The 20,523-nt window shown below is 43.9% G+C and overlaps 1 protein-coding gene across 4 annotated transcripts in view; it reads right to left on the bottom strand.

Annotated features, from left to right (window-relative positions):
- Positions 1 to 20,523, bottom strand: part of MELK (maternal embryonic leucine zipper kinase) — a 204,196-nt gene that overhangs the window by 154,151 nt on the left and 29,522 nt on the right. For all 4 annotated transcript variants that reach the window (XM_033956774.1, XM_033956776.1, XM_033956777.1 and 1 more), the window contains exon 4: positions 9,284 to 9,369. In XM_033956774.1, coding sequence (XP_033812665.1) covers positions 9,284 to 9,369 — 86 coding nt within the window. The remainder of the gene's footprint in view (positions 1 to 9,283; positions 9,370 to 20,523) is intronic.

The raw sequence follows: 20,523 nt of genomic DNA, 5'->3' as shown, positions 1-20,523 counted from the left end.
GCAAAGGATCAAAGTAAGGCTTTACAGTGGAACCTCGGTTTGCGAGTGTTTTGCAAGACGAGCAAAACACTCAGCAAACTTTTGACTCGCAAACCGAACACTGCCCCGATAAACGAGCACTTGCAGTCCAGGAAGCGCTGCTTCGGGGGATTCCTCTTCTGTCTTCTGGCCAGCCTTCCAGGTTGGGCGCCTTCCGCAGGTTGGAGGACCTCTGTCTGGGCCTGCGCGGCCGGATGCCGTCCCGCCTCGTGTTGCGTGTGACGCGCACAGCTTCAATCATTGGCATTGTGCGTGTCGTGCGGGTGAGGCGGTACTTGGCTGCGTGGGCTCGAGTGGGGGCTCTCCAGCATGCGAGGGGCATCCGACGTGGAGAACTGGCCGGCGGATGGAGGAGCCATCCCTCTGAAACGGCACTGCGGGGTTCTCTGGCGGCTGGCGGACATTAGAGGCATCCCCCCGAAGCGGCACTGTGGATGACGGACGACGGATGACGGACGGAGGAGGCGGATGGAGGTGCTGCAGCACCCGGCACCCGACAGGTACAGACCCCGGGTTCTGGAACGAATCGTTGCCGTTGCCACTATTTTCTATGGGGAACTTTGCTTTGATAAACGAGCATTTTGGATTACGAGCATGTTCCTGGAATGGATTATGCTTGTAATCCAAGGTACCACTGTATTTCTATTATGGAAATCAATAACAACACCAGAACAGATAGATAAATCTATCAAACCCTCTGTAGAAGATTTAGCTATTTTCTTCAATGACAAAATTTTAAAAATAAGGTCATCATTTTCTAATATTTCAGTGCCTATTAATTTACCTTGTAACGAAAATTCCTTTAATGAGATTCCAGTTGATAGATATTGGCACTCTTTTGATGCAATAACAGAATACCAACTCCTGCAGCTTTGTGCTAAATTTGGTCAGAAAAAATGCTTGCTCGATCCAGTCCCTTCATATGTTTTCTAAAACATCACTACATATGCTATTTCTTGGTTTACAATGTTGATTAATTATATTCTTACCAGTGGTTTCTTTACATCAGATATGGGATAAATTATACCTAATCCATTATATAAAAATTCTGAATTAGATCCAACATTAGTCCTTAATTATCGTCCTGTTGCAAACATACCATTGTTAACAAAGATTCTGGAATCTATTGTTTTGAAGCAATTATCGGAATACAGTGGAACCTTGGTTTACGAGCATAATTCGTTCCAGCATGCTCGTAAACCAAATTACTTGTATATGAAAGCGAGTTTCTCCATAGGAAGTAAAGGAAACTTGCTTGATTGGTTCCACCTCCTCCCCCCTCCCACAGCCACCAGCGCTGCTCCACCCCACCCCACCAAATCCCCAAAAGACCTCCCACCCCCGAGGCCACTGGTGCGCATCCACATCCCCCCCCACCTGTGAACCAGCATCACCCCCCTGGCGAACGCGAGAGAACTAGAGCCAGAAGGCCTTGAGCATGCGCAGATGCTCAAGGCCCAGTCCGGCAAGCAGCACAATCTTCGGGCACCGGCACCTCTTGTGGGTTGGTGCTGCGTGCCGGTGCCAGATGGGGGTAAGGCTTCAGTTTGGGTGGGCGTTTGCGAGGGGGGGGGACGATGCCGGTTCGTGGGGGCAGGCAGGGGGACTCGCAAATCAAGTCAACGCTCATTTTGTGAGTCACGATTTGCGAAAATGTTTTGCTCATTTTGCAAAACACTCGCAAACCGAGGTTTGACTGTATTTGGATAAATATTCTAGACTTCTTCCATTTCAACATGGATTTCGTCCAAACTATAGCACTGAAACTCTTCTTATTTCATTGGTTGCAAAGATTCAACACTCTAGTTCATGGCTGTTGTGCTGTTTTGCTGCAGTTTGATCTTTTGGTGGCTTTTGATGTCGTGGACCATGATATTTTTATACAACTTTTGATTAATATTGGTCTAGATCAGTGGTTCCCAAACCTGTCCTGGGGGACCCCCAGCCAGTCAGGTTTTCAAGATATCCCTTATGAATATGCATGAGAGAGATTTGCATACCTGTCACTTCCATTCTATGCAAATCTCTCTCATGCATATTCATAAGGGATATCTTGAAAACCTGACTGGCTGGGGGTCCCCCAGGACAGGTTTGGGAACCACTGGTCTAGATCAAGGAGTTTTGAATTGGTTCAGTGGTTTCTTGAAATTACGATCAAATCAAGTACATACTGAGAATAAATTCTTTCCATCCTGGTCTCATGAGTGTAGAGTACCTCAGCGTTTTCCATTGACCCCCCATATATGATGACACTGAAATATCTGAAATCTCAGAATCGATTTTTACATACACTGACGATATTTTCATCTTACTTGAAGTTGATCCATCATTGTTAAATTTAACAGTAGATATCAATTCTTGCATCTCAAGACTTCAAGATTGGGCCTCTTTTGTGCATATGAAGTTAAATGCCACTAAAAACAAACTGTTATGGTTTGGTCCTGTTACACACAACTTTACCTTCTTCTATAAGACTAAGCTCGGGTGAAGCCCTGAAGATTGAATTTTCATCTAGATTCCTTGGTTTTATTTTGGATTCCACTCTGTCTCTGACTAACCAAATCAATAACATATCTAAAAAATGTTTTTAGTCTATGGATGCTGAGGGTTCGTCGGTTTTTTTTTTATCAACATCACTTTGCTATATTGGTCCAGGCTATAATATTAGCCTATTTGGACTATGATAATTCCCTTTACATTGGTTTAAGTAAATGTAACTTGAAGAGATTACAGCTTATTCAGAACACGGCTGCTAAACTGATTTTTGGTAAAAATAAATTTGATCATGTCACTCCATTACTGAGGGCATTGCATTGGCTTCCGATGTATCGGAGGGTTCAGTTTAAATGTGCTAATATTGTTTTTAAGAGTTTATATGGGATTTTCTATCCCACTCTTTCCCCTTTCTTTTAGCTCTTACCGTTTCTGGTCTACTAGGAATATACACAAATTTAAATTAAAATTCCCTGCTGTTAGAGGGATTCAAACTTTAGGTAAGCTTTCACATTCTTTGGTATTTATTAGTGTGATAGTATGGAATGATCTCCCACCAGATATTAGAACTTTTTCTTCATTGACTTCCTTTAGAAAAGTTTTATAAACGTTTTTGTTTAAGAAATTTCTAACTGATAATTGAAAAATGATGCATCTATTAAGTATCTTCCAGTTGATGACAGAAGGTTGATATTAACTGACTTACTTTTGTCTTATTATGTTTATTAATGTCTCTTAAGTTAAGCATTGTTAACCAGTTCGACTCCCTCAGGGGAATCACTCAGTATATATGGCTAAAGATCAAGTTAGATTAGAGATAAATAAATAAACAAATAAATATTCATGAAAAAAGGTCTCCTCAGATCTGTATTATCTTTCTCCCCTATATATAAGTGCTAAAAAGACATTACCTTTTAGCTTGTAATAATTTTGGGGGAAGTATTGCAAATCTCTTCATCAGGAACCTCTATTAGTGCACCTAAACAAGATTGTTTCAAATCAGTGCAATGCAATAGTGCTATTGCAGTAAATATGACTTCTCTTGAAATTAAAAAGATTTTTGACACTTAACTTATCGGAAATGAGGGAGATCAACAGCAATGAGGCAATTCTTCATTAGGGGAAAGTGTAAGAGTTCCTAGAGAGACCATGCAAAATTTCTCTTTCACTAAGCATTTGCTGAGAGCATGGAAGTCTAGAATTGGGCAATGATCTCTGGTCTTTTTCAGTATCAAGAAATACTTGGAGTAGAACCACTGGCCTCTCTTCTGCAAAGGAACTGGTTCTATTGCATTTAACTGGAAAAGGGATGAGAGATTTTGAAAGAGGGTCTTCTGGAGGGAGATGAAAAGAGACTCTCTTGGTGGGTGGTTTGGAGGTTTTCTTAGTAAGCCTAGGGCATAGCCCTGAGCCACCACCTGGCACACCCACTGGTCTGATATTAGGAGAATCCAGTGTTGTTGAAAATAAAGAAGCCTGCTGTCGATGGGAAGATTTGGAGAGAGATTTAGGGAGACATTTGCTATGCTCTCCAGAAAGGAGTCAAAAGGATAACTGCTGCTTAGATTGAGACTGATTTTTGTGGTCTTTGTTGCTAGACCGAGATCTCCGATTGGTTGACCTAGAAGAAAAAGAAAGGCTGACTGAAGCAACACCTCAGATTGTAATACGAGATACGTCTGGAACTGGTAGAGTATCTGTAGGATGATGTGGAAGATAGACGTCTGTGCTTTTGGAAGAGTTGTTGTATTGTTATGCTTTTTAATTTTATCTGCAGCTTCTTCAATTCTCTCCAAATAGGTTGTCTCTCTTAAAAGGGACATTGGAGAGCTGCTCCTGGCCTGTTTATAGATCAAAGTCTCTAAATCAGGTCATTCTGCGCATGGAAAAAGCTACAGCAGATGTTCTGGAAGAAAAACATTGCAAATGTTGAAAGTTCCTCAGGCCATGACTTCCAGATAGTAAAAAGTTCTTGGAGAACTGTTGGAATTGTATGACTTGGTCTGTTGGGAAATACTGATGGAAATCAGTCAGTTTTAGTAGAGATTTCAAAATATATGGACACTCAGGGCTTCTTTTAGAAATGTGCGCTAGTATTTTTAGTGCATGCTACCTGAAAAACTACTGCCTGCTCAAGAGGAGGCGGTAGCAGCTAGCGCATGGGGCATTTTAGCGCATGTTAAGGCCCTAACGCACCTTTGTAAAAGGAGCCCTTAATATTGATAGTCTATTCTGTAAATGAACATTGTAGATTAGATTCCTTTGATAAATGAAATTTCCAATGTCTTGGTCTTTCATCCGGGGGAGCAGAAGAAAAGATTGTGCATGCTTGAAAGCAAATCTCTACAACCAGGGAATGGTGTTGAAGTAGAGGCCTATCAAAACCTGGACAGGTTTGTATCTGTACATAGTGTATTTTCCTTGGAGCAACCTGTACTGATAAGGGAGTCTCCCAGTTTTTAAATAACGCTTCCTTCATGACTCTGTAAAGAGACTCAAGCATTCATACGAAAGAGAGTTTCATAGTCAAGGAGTTCAAAGAGCTCAGAATGAGGTTCTTCTTTGGTTTCCATTTTTATAGGCAGCACTTGTCCCATTTGGTGGACGAAGCTAGTAAAAGCACAGGCTTCCAGGTGGGGATGTTTGGTGTGGAGGAGGGGAAGGATCAGAAGGTATACTGTAAGATTCCTTGGCAGAGTTCTAGCAGATCAACACTGGAGTGAAAAGAAATATCAGAATCGGATTCCTTGAAGTACTCTCTCTCTCTCTCCTGAAATTATGTGTCAAGGAGAACATCAAGAGTGTGTCGAAGTGCAACACCTTCCAACAAGGACAATACCCGTGTTAAGTGGGCTCTGGACAATGCCGATGCTCTATGTCAGGGGTAGGGAACTCCGGTCCTCGAGAGTCGTATTCCAGTCGGGTTTTCAGGATTTCCCCAATGAATATGAATGAAATCTATTTGCATGCACTGCTTTCAATGCATATTTATTGGGAAAATCCTAAAAACCATAGAAACATAGAAATAGACGGCAGATAAGGGTCACGGCCCATCTAGTCTGCCCACCCTAATGACCCTCCCCTACCTTACTCTGTGAATAGATCCCACGTATCGATCCCATTTGGCCTTAAAATCAGGCACGCTGCTGTCCTCAATTACCTGAAGTAGTAGACCATTCCAGCTATCAACCACCCTTTCAGTGAAAAAGAATTTCCTGGTGTCACCGTGCAGTTTCCCGCCCCTGATTTTACACAGCTATGCCCCCTTGTTGCCGTGGGACCCTTGAAAAAGTAGATATCCTCTTCCACCTCAATACGGCCCGTGAGATACTTGAACGTCTCAATCATGTCTTCCCCTCTCTCTGCGTTCCTTGAGTGAGTATAGCTGTAATTTATCTAGCCGTTCCTCATACGGGAGATCCTTGAGTCCTGAGATCATCCGGGTGGCTATTCTCTGGACCGACTCCAGTCTCTGCTGGGCGTAAACTCAAAATTATTAAATGGGTCAACTGAGTCAACCCTTGTCTGTAGCTGAGGGCCATGTCCCGGCACCTCGCGTGTGAAGACTGAGCAGAAGTATTCATTTAACAGTTGGGCTTTTTACGAGTCCGTTTCTACATAGTCTCCGTCTGGTTTCCTAAGGCGTACTATCCCGCCTGAGTTCTTATTTCTGTCACTGATATACCTGAAGAAGGATGTTCTTCGCTAGAGACTCCTCCATGCGGAATTTGGCCTCCCTAACTGCTGTTTTGACGGCTTTTGACTTGGCCAGATAGTCTACTCTAGAGTCCTGTTTCCCTGATTGTTTGTAAGAGATGAATGCTTTTTTCTTCTCCTTGATGAGGTCTGAGATCTCCGCAGAGAACCACTGTGGCTTATTGTTCCTTCGCCGTTTACTTACTGATTTAACATAGTGGTTTGTTGCTTCCTGTATAGTGGCTTTCAAAGTCGACCACATTTCTTCCACGTTATCGGTTTCTTCTTGGCTTTGCAGCGCCTGGTGAATGAAGTCTCCCATGTCTTTGAAGTTTGTGTCCTTGAATTTGAGGACCTTGGTCAGTGTGGTAGATTTAGTGAAACCTTTCTTGAGATTGAACCATACCATGTTGTGGTCACTGGAGGCCAATGTGTCGCCCACCGAGACCTCTGTGACACTTTCTCCATTGGTAAGTATCAGGTCCAGTATTGCCTGATCCCTTGTTGGTTCCAACTGGAATACGGCTCTCGAGGTCCGGAGTTCCCTACCCCTGCTCTATGTCCTTGTATGTGTCCTGGATCGATGTATCAATGCATCTGCTGGCTGGGCTGAGGCAGACATGGGTGTCTTTGAAACCTGTATAGACGGTTTTTATAATAGCCTGCGAGCTCATCTGAGCATTGCCTAGGATTTCTCCCTGAAGCATCGGTACCAGTACCAACAGACACAGTGGCGTAGCAGCAGTCTGCTCTACTGGTTGATGAGGCATGGGATACGACCTCTATGTTGAGTTATATCTTTGCAGAGACGCCAGTTGAATGGATGGTGAAAGGTCATTCACATGTTGACATTTTGCATGTGTCAAGTTTCAAGTTTATTTAACATTTCTTATACCGCCCAATCAGCCTTCTAGGCGGTGTACAAATTTATAAAAACAGAAAACAAACTTTAACTAAGATACAAGGTTGAGGTGACAATACATCCCCAAACTGTAATTATAAAAACTTATTAAAAACTATTAAAAACAAAGCCAGACAAGAACAAAAGGTAAAAGGAAAGAACTACATTAGGCAAAGTAAAAGAGAACAATTAGGGAAAAAACAATAGGGAGGGCTGCTGTTAAACTCAATAGTATTTTTGCTCAATTGCCCTTAAAAGGACAGTTAGGTCTCAAAGGCATCAAGGAAGAGAAACGTCTTTAGCTTCGTCTTAAAGTTATTAAGATTTGATTCTTCGTGTAAATAATTTGGGATTCCAAAGAGAGGGGGCAGTGACAGAGAAGATAGTAGACCTCAAAGATGATGTCTGGGAGGATGCAGTGATATGCCTAGGAGAAGAATGCTTATACTTCTTAGCTTACTTACATACTAGATTCTCCAATATTCACACATTTTCCACTTCCGCTAAGTGCATGGCTGAGAGAGCCTGCAAATGAGCTTCTGTCCACAGAAAGAGGAGTTGAGCTTCTAGGCATAGCAGGGTGCTTCTGCTGCCCCCTTGAGGGAGGATCTCTTCCCCTGGGAATGCGCCGCCTGTGGATCCCCAGCAATGGAGGGCTCAGAAGCTGAGCCCAAGGCTCCTGCTCTTCCCTGCATGCTCCACCACACATGGGACATGGACACTCCCCGTTAAATTTCAAACATCAACTCACCAAACCAGAGCCAAACCCTGCACTAGATCTCCACTAGATCTGCACTAGATCTCTGCAGGGGTCTTCTGTCTCTTCATAGGCTCAGAGGCATCTGCACACTTGCATTTCGCTGACAAAGGCAAGTCACAATTCAAGAGCTCCAGAAGGGATTTTTGACCCATCTTTCGATCATCCTGCAACTTCAAGGCCTGGGAGGGACTAGACTGGGGCTAAGCCCAGTGCTCCTGCCCCCACCACAGCTACAGTCCTCTGAACCAGAGACTATCTTTTCCCAGACAGAGCTAGCCCAGGATCTCTGGGAACCTCTGTAGCACCAGAAAGCCTCAAAATCAGATTATAAATTCCAATAATAAAACAGATGGAGAGCAGAAAAAAGGATACCCTTCTCAACTCACTTGAAGAAGGAAAAACTGAGGAGATGAGGCACTGCCCAGTGACACAAGGAGGTGGAGTTAAAAAATGTAAATAATAACTTCTGAAATCCTCATGGGTAAATGGAAAGAACCCATTAGGTCAGGAGGATTCCTGTTCTTCCTGCACAGGAACAGTTAGGGTTGAGTTCCTCCCCTCCCCCACCTAGGGAAAATGGTTTTGCCTTCAAACTGCTTTGCTATGCAGCTAGCGTAGGCTGTACTATGAGCATTTCTCAAGGAAAACTAAGCTGCCAGAGGCAAGCAGCTGTGCCTTCCCCATCACGATATGAAAATTTAGGCTGAATGGCTTAATAATATCAGAACATTGCCAAGTTGCTGTTTTTTTGAAGTTACATATTTTTTTCTTAGGTCTAAGTAGCTCTCAGGCTAGCACAGAACAAATTTTCACATAACTATCTACTAAACACTGTTCACAGGAATGAACCTCCTCCCCCCTCATCTTTCTCTCAAGCCTAGTGGCAAGCATTTTTTTTTTCATGGTTACACACTTTCCTTTTGGCTGTTGCCGCCATTGCACCCCCAAGCACAGAATGCATCTTCACTGTCTTTGTAATTTTGGCATACTTTTTGGTACACTTTGGGCTCCTTTTATAAAGCAGCACTACCAATTAGCATGTGCTGAATATGAAGCAGCCTATGGGAACCGAATGGGCTTCTACACATTCAGAGCGTCCCTAAATCAATAGTGCTGCTTTGTAAAAGGAGCCCTTTCTCTCCCCTCAGCTCCATTCAGCTTCTGCAGACCTACAGAGAGGTGTTTGAAGCCTACTGTATTTGTGTTTATCTGATTGCTGACAGCTGCATCTGATTAAAACGCCTCACCTATTTCAAGTATGCAATAAAGCTAAAAGTATTCTGAGTGCCCGAATAAGTTATTTGCACATATTTAGGGAAATACAAAGAACACTAGAAGCTAGCAGCTTACATTGCTGGTGGCCAGTGGTTTTCTTCTCATTTCTATATACTTACCCCAAGAGTGGCTTTGTCCATGATTTTTATTGCAACTTTTTCCCCTGTTAAAATGTGGCGAGCAAGTTTGACTTTTGCAAATCCACCTGCATTTAGCAAAACAGGAAAAATAAGCAAGCCTTTGAACAAAACAATGAAATAGGAAAAGAGAGCAACATACATTCCAGAGACATATCTACAACCAGAAAAAAAGAACAGCAGATTTAGGTCCATCTTCATCTCTTTACTCCAGGAATGCACAAAAGTAAACCATGCTGTCCAAGAAGAAACCAAGTTTTAAGACCCTTCTGTTCTCCCAGTTACTGTAAATGAACTATCAGCAACTTATGAGAACAAGGTAAATGTGGGGTGGCAGATTCTGCAGTTGTCCCATCCCCAGAGAGCACTTCTTGCTTAGAATGTAAGAACAAACAAAAAAAATCAGAAGCATATCTTTCCATGTTGCCTACCCATGTACCACAGAAACCAAGGTGGTAAGGAAGCTGAATGCAAGCATATAAGGGAAATGACAACCAATAGATGAAAGACTTGCAAAATTGGGGGCCAGGAATTTTTCACACATGGCAAGAGGAAGGCTGATGGAAGCTATGTACACCTAGACTGGCTGAATTTACTTTATTCTGACTGGAGTAAAGCTAAGCTGCTTATTTGTAACAGATGTTCTCTGAACAGCAGGATAAGCCAACCACACATAAGTGACACCATCTGACTATGACTAATAGGGATCTTCTGTACAACAGCCCAGAAAGATCCAGAAACCTTTCTGAGTATGTTCAAAAGTTCCCTCCTAGTGGAAAATGCTCAACCCCCTGTACTAACCTGTTCCATAGTTGAAATTGCAGTAGAGAAGTCAACTGCAGGAGGGGTGCAGAGGATTGTGTGGTTGGCTTATTCTGTTGTAATGGAGAACACCCATTACAAGTAGCAACCTACTTTTCTCCATGGAAAAGCTCGATAAGGCTGCCTTTAGGCCAGTGTTTTTCAACCGCTGTTCCGCGGCACACTAGTGTGCCGCGAGATGTTGCCTGGTGTGCCGCAGGGCCGCCGGGCCCGGAGCTGACAGGGGGCCCGAGGCAGGGGCGCCAGTAGCTCGCCAAGGCAAAGTGAGTCGATCACCCAGGACTCACTTTGTCTTGGCGATCTAATCTATCGAGCCGATAAGTCTTCTTCTCCCCGACGTCAATTCTGTAGTTGGAGAGGAAGTTCGGGCCAGCCAATCGCTGCCTGGCTGGGCGGAACTTCCTCTCCGATTGCACAATTGACGTCAGGGAGAGCATGCGTCCGCGTCGGCTTTGGGGCCTATTATCCATTGGTGGGTCCTGTTCCCCGATGGCAGTGGCAGTGGCAGTGGCTTGGGGAACGGCAGGGAGAAAGAAAGAAAGGGGGCAGGCAGGGAAACGGAAGGAAAGAAGAGAAACAGAAAAAAAGAAAGAAAGGTCAGGGAGAGAGGAAGAAAAAGTTGGGGGAGGGAATGAGGTGTGGAGGAGAGAAAGCATACAGGCTGATAGAAGGGAAGAAAGATTGGATGCACAGTCAGAAGAAGAAAGTGCAACCAGAAATCACCAGACAAGGTAGGAAAAATGATTTGATTTTAAATTTAGCAAAGTGGAGGCAGTATTACCACAGTTTTCAAAGGAATTTGCCCAAATAACTTAATAGTTAACTGGGTAAATTCCCAGAGATGAAAACTTCCCTTCACTTACTATGCACAGTTCTGAATTTATATCTGCTGTCTATATTTTACAATATGGTCCCCTTTTACTAAACCGCAATAGTGGTTTTTAGCGCAGGGAGCCTATGAGCGTCAAGAGCAGCGCTGGACATTCAGCGAGCTCCCTGCGCTAAAAACTGCTATTGTGGTTTAATAAAAAGGATGGAGGGTATATTTGTCTATTTTTGTATGCTATAAAAACCAAATACAGAGAGAGACTGAGAGCTGTTGACGAAGAGCTACGTGTGTGTCTTTCTTCGATTCCAGCCAGAATATCAGCTTTGTGTTCAGCCAAACAGGCCCAGGTTTCGCACTGAATAAAGTATTTTATAATTTTTATTTCGTAATAAAGTAATTATAAAATACTTTCTTTGTGTTTATTTGATTCCTATTCAAGAGAATTACTTTATATATAGTCAATATAAGCAGAGAGTTAAATTTTTTAACATTTTCTAATGGTGGTGTGCCTCGTGATTTTTTTCATGAAACAAGTGTGCCTTTGCCCAAAAAAGGTTGAAAAACACTGCTTTAGGCAGCCCCAAGGCAACAGAAGGTTATGGTAAAAACCATACCTTGCACTTGACTGTTGTGGTAGGTTAACCACAAAAAATTAATTCAAGCTATCAAGAAAGAAGACATGGGAAAAAGCAAGGTATTGGATAAAATGCTATCTAAAACAAGAACATTAACAGAGACACTGCAAGACATCATGGCAGAAAAACAAAGCAATAGCATTATGAGAATTTCTAGAGGACAGTGCAGCCAAAATTCACCTCAGAGCTGTTATGATCTGTACAGAGACTAGCAAGCACAGTTACTTAACGTAACAGGTGTTATCCAGGGACAGCAGGCAGCTATTCTCACATATGGGTGACGTCATCAGCGGAGCCTGGATGCGGAAGCTCGCAAGCAGGCTTGCTTGAAGAAAACTCGAAGAGTTGACCGCCCAGCGCATGCGCGAGTGCCTTCCCGCCCAGCATAGGGCGCGTCTCCTCAGTTCAGATAGCTAGCAGAGAAGCCAACCAGGGGAGGTGGGTGGGTTGTGAGACTAGCTGCCTGCTGTCCCTGGATAACACCTGTTACAGTAAGTAACTGTGCTTTATCCCAGGACAAGCAGGCAGCCTATTCTCACATAAGGGTGACCTCCAAGCTAACCAAAATGGGATGGTGGGAGTGTTGGCAATTTAAGAGAATAAATTTTGTAATACTGTTTGGCCAAACTGTCCATGCCGTCTGGAGAAAATATCCAGACAATAGTGAGAAGTGAAAGTGTAATCGAGGACCAAGTAGCAGCCTTGCAAATTTCCTCAATAGGAGTAGATCTGAGGAAAGCTACTGAAGCTGCCATTGCTCTAACTTTGTGGGCTGTGATTCTACTGTCTAGGGGTAATCCAGCCTGGCATAGCAGAAGGAGATACAAGCAGCCATCCAATTGGAGATGGTACACTTAGAGATAGGATGTCCCAACTTATTTGGATCGAAGAAGACAAAAAGTTGAGGAGGAGTTGTGTGTGATTTGGTGCGTTCCAAATAGAAGGCCAAAGCACGTTTACAGTCCAGAGTATGAAAAGCTATTTCTCCAGGATGAGAATGAGGCTTTGGAAAGAAGACTGGAAGAACAATGGATTGGTTGAGATGAAATTCCGAGACCACTTTAGGGAAGAATTTAGGATAAGAGCGAAGGACCACCCTGTCATGATGAAATATCGTGAAAGGTGGATCAGCAACTAAAGCTTGCAGCTCACTGATTCGTCGAGCAGAAGTGAGGGCAATGAGAAATACCACTTTCCAAGTGAGATACTTCAGATGAGCCTTGTCAGTTGGTTCAAATGGAGGCTTCATCATTTGAGCAAGGACAACATTGAGGTCCCAAACGACAGGAGGCCGTTTGAGAGGAGGTTTGACATTGAAAAGTCCTTTCATGAATCTGGAAACCACCGGATGAGCAGAGAGGGGTTTCCCTTCAATAGGCTGATGGGAAGCAGCAATTGCACTGAGATGGACTCGGATCGATGTAGACTTGAGGCCAGAAGTCGATAAATGCAAAAGATAATCCAAAACAGAAGATAAAGATGAATGTTGGGGCTCCTTATCATGAGAAAACCACCACGTAGAAAATTTAGTCTATTTTTGGTGATAGCATTGTCTAGTGGTAGGTTTCCTAGAAGCCTCCAAAATGTCTCTGACAGGTTGAGAAAACTATAGAGGAGTCATGTTGAGAGGTACCAAGCTGTCAGGTGTAGAGACTTCAGATTGGGATGAAGCAGAGATCCCTGACTCTGTGTAAGCAGAGATGGAAAAACTGATAGAAGGTATCGCTTCCTACTGCTGAGTTGAAGTAGAAGAGAGTACCAAGGTTGTCTCGGCCATGGAGGAGCAATCAGAATCATGGTGGCATGATCGTTCTTTAACTTGACCAGAGTCTTGAGAATGAGAGGGAATGGAGGGAATGCATAGAGGAAGAGATTCGTCCATTCCAGGAGAAAAGCATCTTCCTCAAGGCGATGAGGAGAGTATATCCTGGAGCAGAACTGAGGCAGTTTGTAGTTGTAGGGAGCTGCAAAGAGGTCTATCTGAGGTGTTACCCACTGTGAAAAAATGTGATGAAGAGGCGAGGAATGGAGTGTCCATTAGTGAGGTTGCAGAAGACAACTCAAGTTGTCCGCCAAGCAATTTTTCGCCCCTGAGATGTTGAATCTTTGATGAGCCAGTCGTCGAGGTAGGGAAATACCTGAAGACCATGGTTCCTTAGAGATGCTGCTACCACAACCAGGCACTTGGTGAACACTCTGGGAGTGGAAGCCAGGCCGAAGGGCAGCACTCTGTATTGATAATGCAGATTTCCCACCCAAAATCTGAGGTATTGACGGGAGGCCGGATGAATGAGAATGTGAGTGCAGGCCTCCTTGAGATCCAGAGAGCATAACCAGTCGTTCTGCTTGAGAAGGGGATAAAGGGATGCCAAGGCCAACATTTGAAATTTTTCTTTGACCAAAAATTTGTTGAGAGCCCTGAGATCCAGAATGGACCGCAGATCGCCCGTCTTCTTCGGAACAAGGAAGTAACGGGAGTAAAAACCCCTGTTCTGCTGGTCCAGAGGAACTGGTTCGATGGCATGGAGACGAAGCATAGCTTGAGCTTCCTGAAGAAGAGCGGTCTGGGAAGGATATTATCTTGGAGGAAGCTCTGGTGGAACCTGAGTGAAATGAAGAGAGTATCCTTCCCTGATGATGGTCAGTACCCAGAGGTCGGATGTAATTGTCATCCATCGGTGGTAAAAAAGATGGAGACGACCTCCTATGGGGGGAAAAGAAGGCAGAGTCAGAACGGTGGAAGTTATGCTCTGTTTTAAACAGTCAAAAAGGCTGAGTAGCCTTAGGTGCAGCAGAAGGTTGAGGTTTTTGTTGCTTCTGAGGCTGCTGTTTCTTAAGAGGAGGGCGATTGTAAGGAGCCGTCCTCAGAGCAAAACGCCGTTGATAGGAGCAGGGTGTGTAGGTTTGGCAGGATCTGGCTTTGGCTTAGGTCTGACAATAGAAGCAAAGGATTTTTAATGTTCAGACAATTTCTTGGTGGCTGCCTCGATAGATTCATCAAAGAGGTCCTTGCCTGTACAAGGAATATTAGCTAAGCGATCCTGAAGGTTAGGGTCCATGTCAATGGTATGAAGCCAGGCAAGGCGACGCATGGCTACAGAGCAAGCAGCTGCCCGGGCAGACAACTCAAAAGCATCATAAGATGACTGGAGGTGATGTAATCTGAGTTGTGATAAAGAAGCAAGAACTTCTTGAAATTCAAAGTGCTTTTGAGTATCCAAATAATCAAGAATTTTGGTAATAGAGAAATGAGGAACTCAAAATAAGTAATAAAATGAAAATTATAATTGAGGACTTTAGAGGACATCATGGCATTTTGATAGATGCAACATCCAAATTTGTCCATAGTTTTCCTTTCCCTTCCAGGAGGAACGGTGGCATAAACTTTGGAAGGATGGTACCTCTTCAAGGAGGACTCAACTAGCAGGGACTGATGAGATAACTGAGTTGTCAAACCCTTTGCGATGTACAGTTTTATACCTAGAGCCAATTTGCCTGGAACAGCCAGTATGGTATAAGGGGGTCTCCAAGCATCGACCAAAAGTCTGAGACAAAAGCTTATGAAGAGGAAGCTTAAGAGACTCTGCCGGAGGTTGAGGGAGATGCATGACTTCGAGGTACTCCTTAGAGTATATGGAACCAGCATCTAATTGAAGGTCCAAGTCAACAGCCATCTGACGAAGAAAAGATGAGAAAGATAGCTGATCCGCCAATGCTTTGCCTCGAGAAGGACTCGAGGACGTCGAGGCAGCCTGGGTCGAAGATGAAGCTTCGGCAGGAAAAAAGGCATCAAAAGAATATGGAGACTTGGACGAAGCAATTGAAACCTCTGCATCCTCGAGGTTCGGAAGTGGAGACCTCGAGCGAGGAGTCGGCAGTCTAGTCGAAGTAGGAGCAGAGCGAGGCTTAGTTGAAGAGGGACGTTCTTTAGAAGAAGAACTATGCCTGGAAGTGTGCCTCGATGAAGGCCTCGATTGTCGGTGAGAATGGTGCTTGGAAGCAGATCTCGAAGATCGAGGAGACTTCGCCTTGGAGACAGAAGCAGCTGATGCCACCAAAGAATGGATAGGACTGGAGGCTGTAGATCGAAGCTCCAGAGGCTTGATGGAGGAACCTCGATGCACTCCCAAAGACTCTGCTCCTTGTATAGAGTATGAGGATTCCTGCCGAGGCACTTGCAAAGATTCTGCTCCTTGTTTCACGTGCTTGGATGCCAGACCAGACACTAGCAGAGAGACTGCTCCCTGCAAAGAGTGTGTAAGCTTAGGCTGAGGCAAAGGAAGCGGCTCAACCTCAAGGGAGTCTGCTGAATGCTCAGGCTGGATGAGAGGAAGAAGCTTCGGTCCCATATTAGTAAGAAATTGAATGAATTGCTTCTCCAACATGGTCTGGAAAGAAGCCGGCAAGGATGGATCCGCGTCTGAAACCAGACCATCTGCTTTGGCTGGAGGTTCCACCGAGGCAGTGTAAATGTGCTTAGACTTGTAAGTCTTAGGCACTTTAAGCACCACCGCTGGAACTTTCTGCTGAGCTATCTGACCTGAGGAAACAGGGGAAGATACAGCAGGTGTCATCGAAGAGAGAGCCGCTGCAAGTGATGAAGGTCTGATGAGGCTCGAGAAGCAGGGGGAGCAGTAGAAGCAGTAGAAGCAGGAGGAGTCTCAGTCGAAGGTGAGGCCGAGGGCGCCTTCGATGTCGAGAGATCGGAGGAAGAATCCATCCCAAACAGCTTCTCCACCAAAAGATGACGACGTTTAAGGGCTCAAGGTTGAAGAGTAGCACAGCGCTCGCATGACTTCGGGTGATGTTCCGGCCCAAGGCACTTGAGGCACCAACGGTGTGGGATCTTAAGGGAAATCGCACGCTGGCACTGGCTACACTTCTTGAAGCCTGTGTCAGGCTGGGACATAGAAGAAAAAACAGCCGCCGCAAGATCAAAGCCCTTGGGCTGTGGCCGAGCGGCCTGCCCTAGCAGACGGACGGAAGATTGGGGAAAAAAAATTTTTTTAAACTAGAAATAAAAGAAATAAAGTATGAACAGTGATTTGTGAAGAAAAAAAATACAAACCGCGGTTCAGAGAAGGCACGAAGTAACGAAGTTAAACGCAGAGAGTCAAAGACGGACTTCTTGGCTCCGCGGAAAACTGAGAACTGAGGAGACGCGCCCTACGCTGGGCGGGAAGGCACTCGCGCATTCGCAATGCGGTCGACTTGAAACTTCGAGTTTTCTTCAAGCAAGTCTGCTTGCAAGCTTCCACATCCGGGCTCCGCTGATGACGTCACCAGTATGTGAGAATAGGCTGCCTGCTTGTCCTGGGATAATTCAGTGTTTCTTACTGAAGGCCTTTGCTATCCTAAAGAAAGGTGGGGTCTGTAAACCACATAGTTTTGCTTTTAATCAAGTGATTTATTATGCATGCCAAAGACAGCCAATCCAATCCAATCCTTTAGTTTATATACCTTCAAAGAGGGCCCGACTGTTTACAAATATTAAAAAATCAAAACAAAGAATGGATCAAGGCTGACAGATGGAAAATCAATAATTACGGAAGATAGAGATAAATTTGTTAGGGACTTCTGAAATAAGTGAGTTTTTAGCTTTTTCCAGAAAATTGGTAATTGAGAAAGGAGTCTGATCTCAGAATAGGTGGTGCCTATATAAAATATGCTGCAAAGTTTTGTATTGGAGACAGAGAATCTGGTTTCTAGTCATCTCTGTCTCACAGCGCTGACAAAATAAAATACTTCATATATTGCTATGATGACTGGTTATTGGTGGATAGGAATCTAGATACATTGAACTAGACAGTTCAGTTTGCCCAGAGATGCTGGTTACTGCTTGGTAAGAAATTTATTCTTGCTCTGATATGGCTGGGTCATTTTGTCTGGTCCCTTCAATGCCTCTGAATATCTCATGTTATTTTTTCCTCTTAGTGCATAGGCAATCTGGCATTATGGAAACTTTGAAAGTGGTTTATTTGATTAAATAACTTGACCAAGCACTTCTGCTTGCACTTTTAATATTTCTACTTCACAGCTGGGAACTGTAGGATAATGTGGGCTATAAATACTTTAAATAAATGAAACATTTTTCTGTTTTAATTCCAGTGTTTCACTCTTGGGTTAGTTTGGGGATATTCTTTCCTGTTTTGAAGGATCCTCAAGCCCCTCTGAGTGACACCCCTCTTTCAGGCACGTCCCTTCATGAGACATGAAGGTTTGAACAAATAACCAAGTCACTACACTGAAGATATGGAGGAGGATAAAGCATCTTGATGATGAAAAGTGTACCATGTTGAAAACCGTGGCCACTTATATTGGTAGCACTGCTGTGTAGGTGGTTTTCTGGATGCATCCAAAATAACTGACAGGTCATCCTGAGAGGTACCAAGCTGTCAGGTGCAACGACTGTAGATTAGGATGTAAAAGGAGACCCTTAACTCTGCATGAGAAGAGATGAAAAGATCTGCAGGGGTATTGGATCCTTGACGTTGAGCTGAAGTAGAAGGGAGAACCATGGTTGTCTGGGCCACCAGGGGGCTATCAGGATCATGCTGGAAGATTCTTGCTTGAGCTTAACTAGCGTCTTGAGAATGAGAGGAATTGGTGGAAACGCATAAAGGAATTTGGCTGTCCAATCTAGAAGAAAGGCATTTGCCTCTAGACGATGAGGCAATTCTGGAAAAGAATTAAGGCAGTTTGTGATTGTGTGTGAACGCATATAGGTCTATCTAAGGAGTCCCCCAAAGAGAGAATACCTGATGCAAAACCGTGGAATTGCACGTCCACTCGGGTGGCCGAAGATATCTGCTGAGTTTGTCGGCAAGAGTATTTTGCATTACTTGAACATAGACAGCTTTTAGAAATATGTTTTGAGCAATTGTCCAATTGCAAATCTTCTCAGCCTCTTGACAGAGTCAGAAAACCTGTACCTCCTTGCTTGTTTATGTAATACATTGCAACTTGATTGTCCGTGCATACTAGGAGCACTTGATTGGATATACTGTTTTGAAAAGTTTGCAGAGCATTGCAAATCGCTCTGAGTTCCAAAAGGTTTATATGGCGCTTCTGTTCCTGAGTAGAACAGTGGCCTTGTGTGCAAAGACCATCCAGGTAAGCTCCCCCAGCATACTTGGACAAGTCTGTGATCAGAATTTTCTGATGTAGAGGCATTTGAAACAGCAGCCCTTTGGAAAGATTTGAGGAATTCATCCATCACTGGAGAGATTGAAGATGTGATGATGTGACTGTAATTTTTTGAGAGAATAGTTCGACAGCTTGAGACCATTGAGACACCAGGAACCACTGAGCTGTTCTGAGAAGAAGTCTCGTGAAGGGATAACGTGGACTGTAGACGGCATGTGACCCAATAGTGTCTTCATTTGTCTGGCTGAGATGGACGGAAGATGAAATACTTGATTGCAAAGTTGAATCAAATTGTCTTGTCTTCGCTGAGGTAGGAACGCTTCAAGCTGAATGGTGTTGAGCAGGGCCCCTATGAATTGTAGAGTTTGAGAGGGTTGAAGTTGAGATTTCAGAAAGTTGATTTCTAACTCCAACTGCTAAAGAAACAGGATTGTTGACTGTGTTGCTGAGAGCATCCCTTGAGGAGAGGCTTTTTTATGAGCCAATCGTCGAGATAGGGAAAAACTTGGAACCCTTGAGCTCTTAAAGCTGCTGCCACCACTACCAGGCATTTGGTGAACATTCTTGGAGAGGAGGCCAGGTAAAGGGCAGAACTTTGTATTGAAAATGTTGATGGGCTATCTAAAACCACAGAAACTTTTAGATCTCGAGAGCATAGAAACATAGAAATAGACGGCAGATAAGGGCCAAGGCCCATCTAGTCTGCCCACCTTAATGTCCCTCCCCTACCTTCGCCCTATGAATAGATCCCTCCCCTACCTTCGCCCTGTGAATAGATCCCAATAGTGGATATATAGTTCCCAGAGATAGCATTCAAAACTTTTCTTTGACCAGGAATTTGTTTAAGTCTCGGAGATTGAGAATTGGATGTAGACCTCCCGTCTTCTTTGGGATGAGAAAATACCTGGAGTAGAGCCACTGATTTTCAGAGAAGGGGGTACTATATCTATGGCATTTAGTTGAAGCAGAGCCTCTATTTCCTGAAGAAGAAAGGATGTCTGCTGAGAGCTGAAAGAGGACTCTCTTGGAGGATGATTTCAAGGTATAGTGACAAAATGAAGAGAGTAACCTTCCTTAATGACTTTGAGAACCCACAAATCGGTTGCTATCAGAGTCCAACGTTGATGGTAGAATTGTAGATGACCTCCGATTGGTTGAGGAAGAGGTTGAGATAAGGGAACAGCAGTTTTGCTCTCCATAAGCATTTCAAAAGGACTGCACAGGTTTCTGAGGAGCTGCCTCTTGAGCTTTCTGAGGCCATTGTTTTAGAAGTAGCCTCTGATATGAATAGGAAGGCTTAGCAGACTGCTGTGAAGCTTGAAGCTTAGTCTTTGTTCTGACTATTGGGAGACAAACACACACACAAAAAAGCATGGGATATATGCATCAAACTTATATAGAATTGGGGAGACAAACACACACAAAAAAAAGCATGGGATACATGCATCAAACTTATATAGAATTGGGGAGACACACACACACAAAAAAAAGCATGGGATACATGCATCAAACTTATATAGAGTTGGGGACACACACACACACAAAAAAAAGCATGGGATACATGCATCAAACTTATATAGAGTTGGGGAGACACACACACACACACAAAAAAAAGCATGGGATACATGCATCAAACTTATATAGAGTTGGGGAGACACACACACACAAAAAAAAGCATGGGATACATGCATCAAACTTATATAGAGTTGGGGAGACACACACACACACACAAAAAAGCATGGGATACATGCATCAAACTTATATAGAGTTGGGGAGACACACGCACACAA

This window comes from Geotrypetes seraphini, chromosome 8 (assembly GCF_902459505.1).
Source record: "Geotrypetes seraphini chromosome 8, aGeoSer1.1, whole genome shotgun sequence".
Taxonomy (NCBI): domain Eukaryota; kingdom Metazoa; phylum Chordata; class Amphibia; order Gymnophiona; family Dermophiidae; genus Geotrypetes; species Geotrypetes seraphini.
The sequence above is the reverse complement of the archived record's forward strand: the minus strand, read 5'-3'. Positions and strand labels throughout refer to the sequence as shown.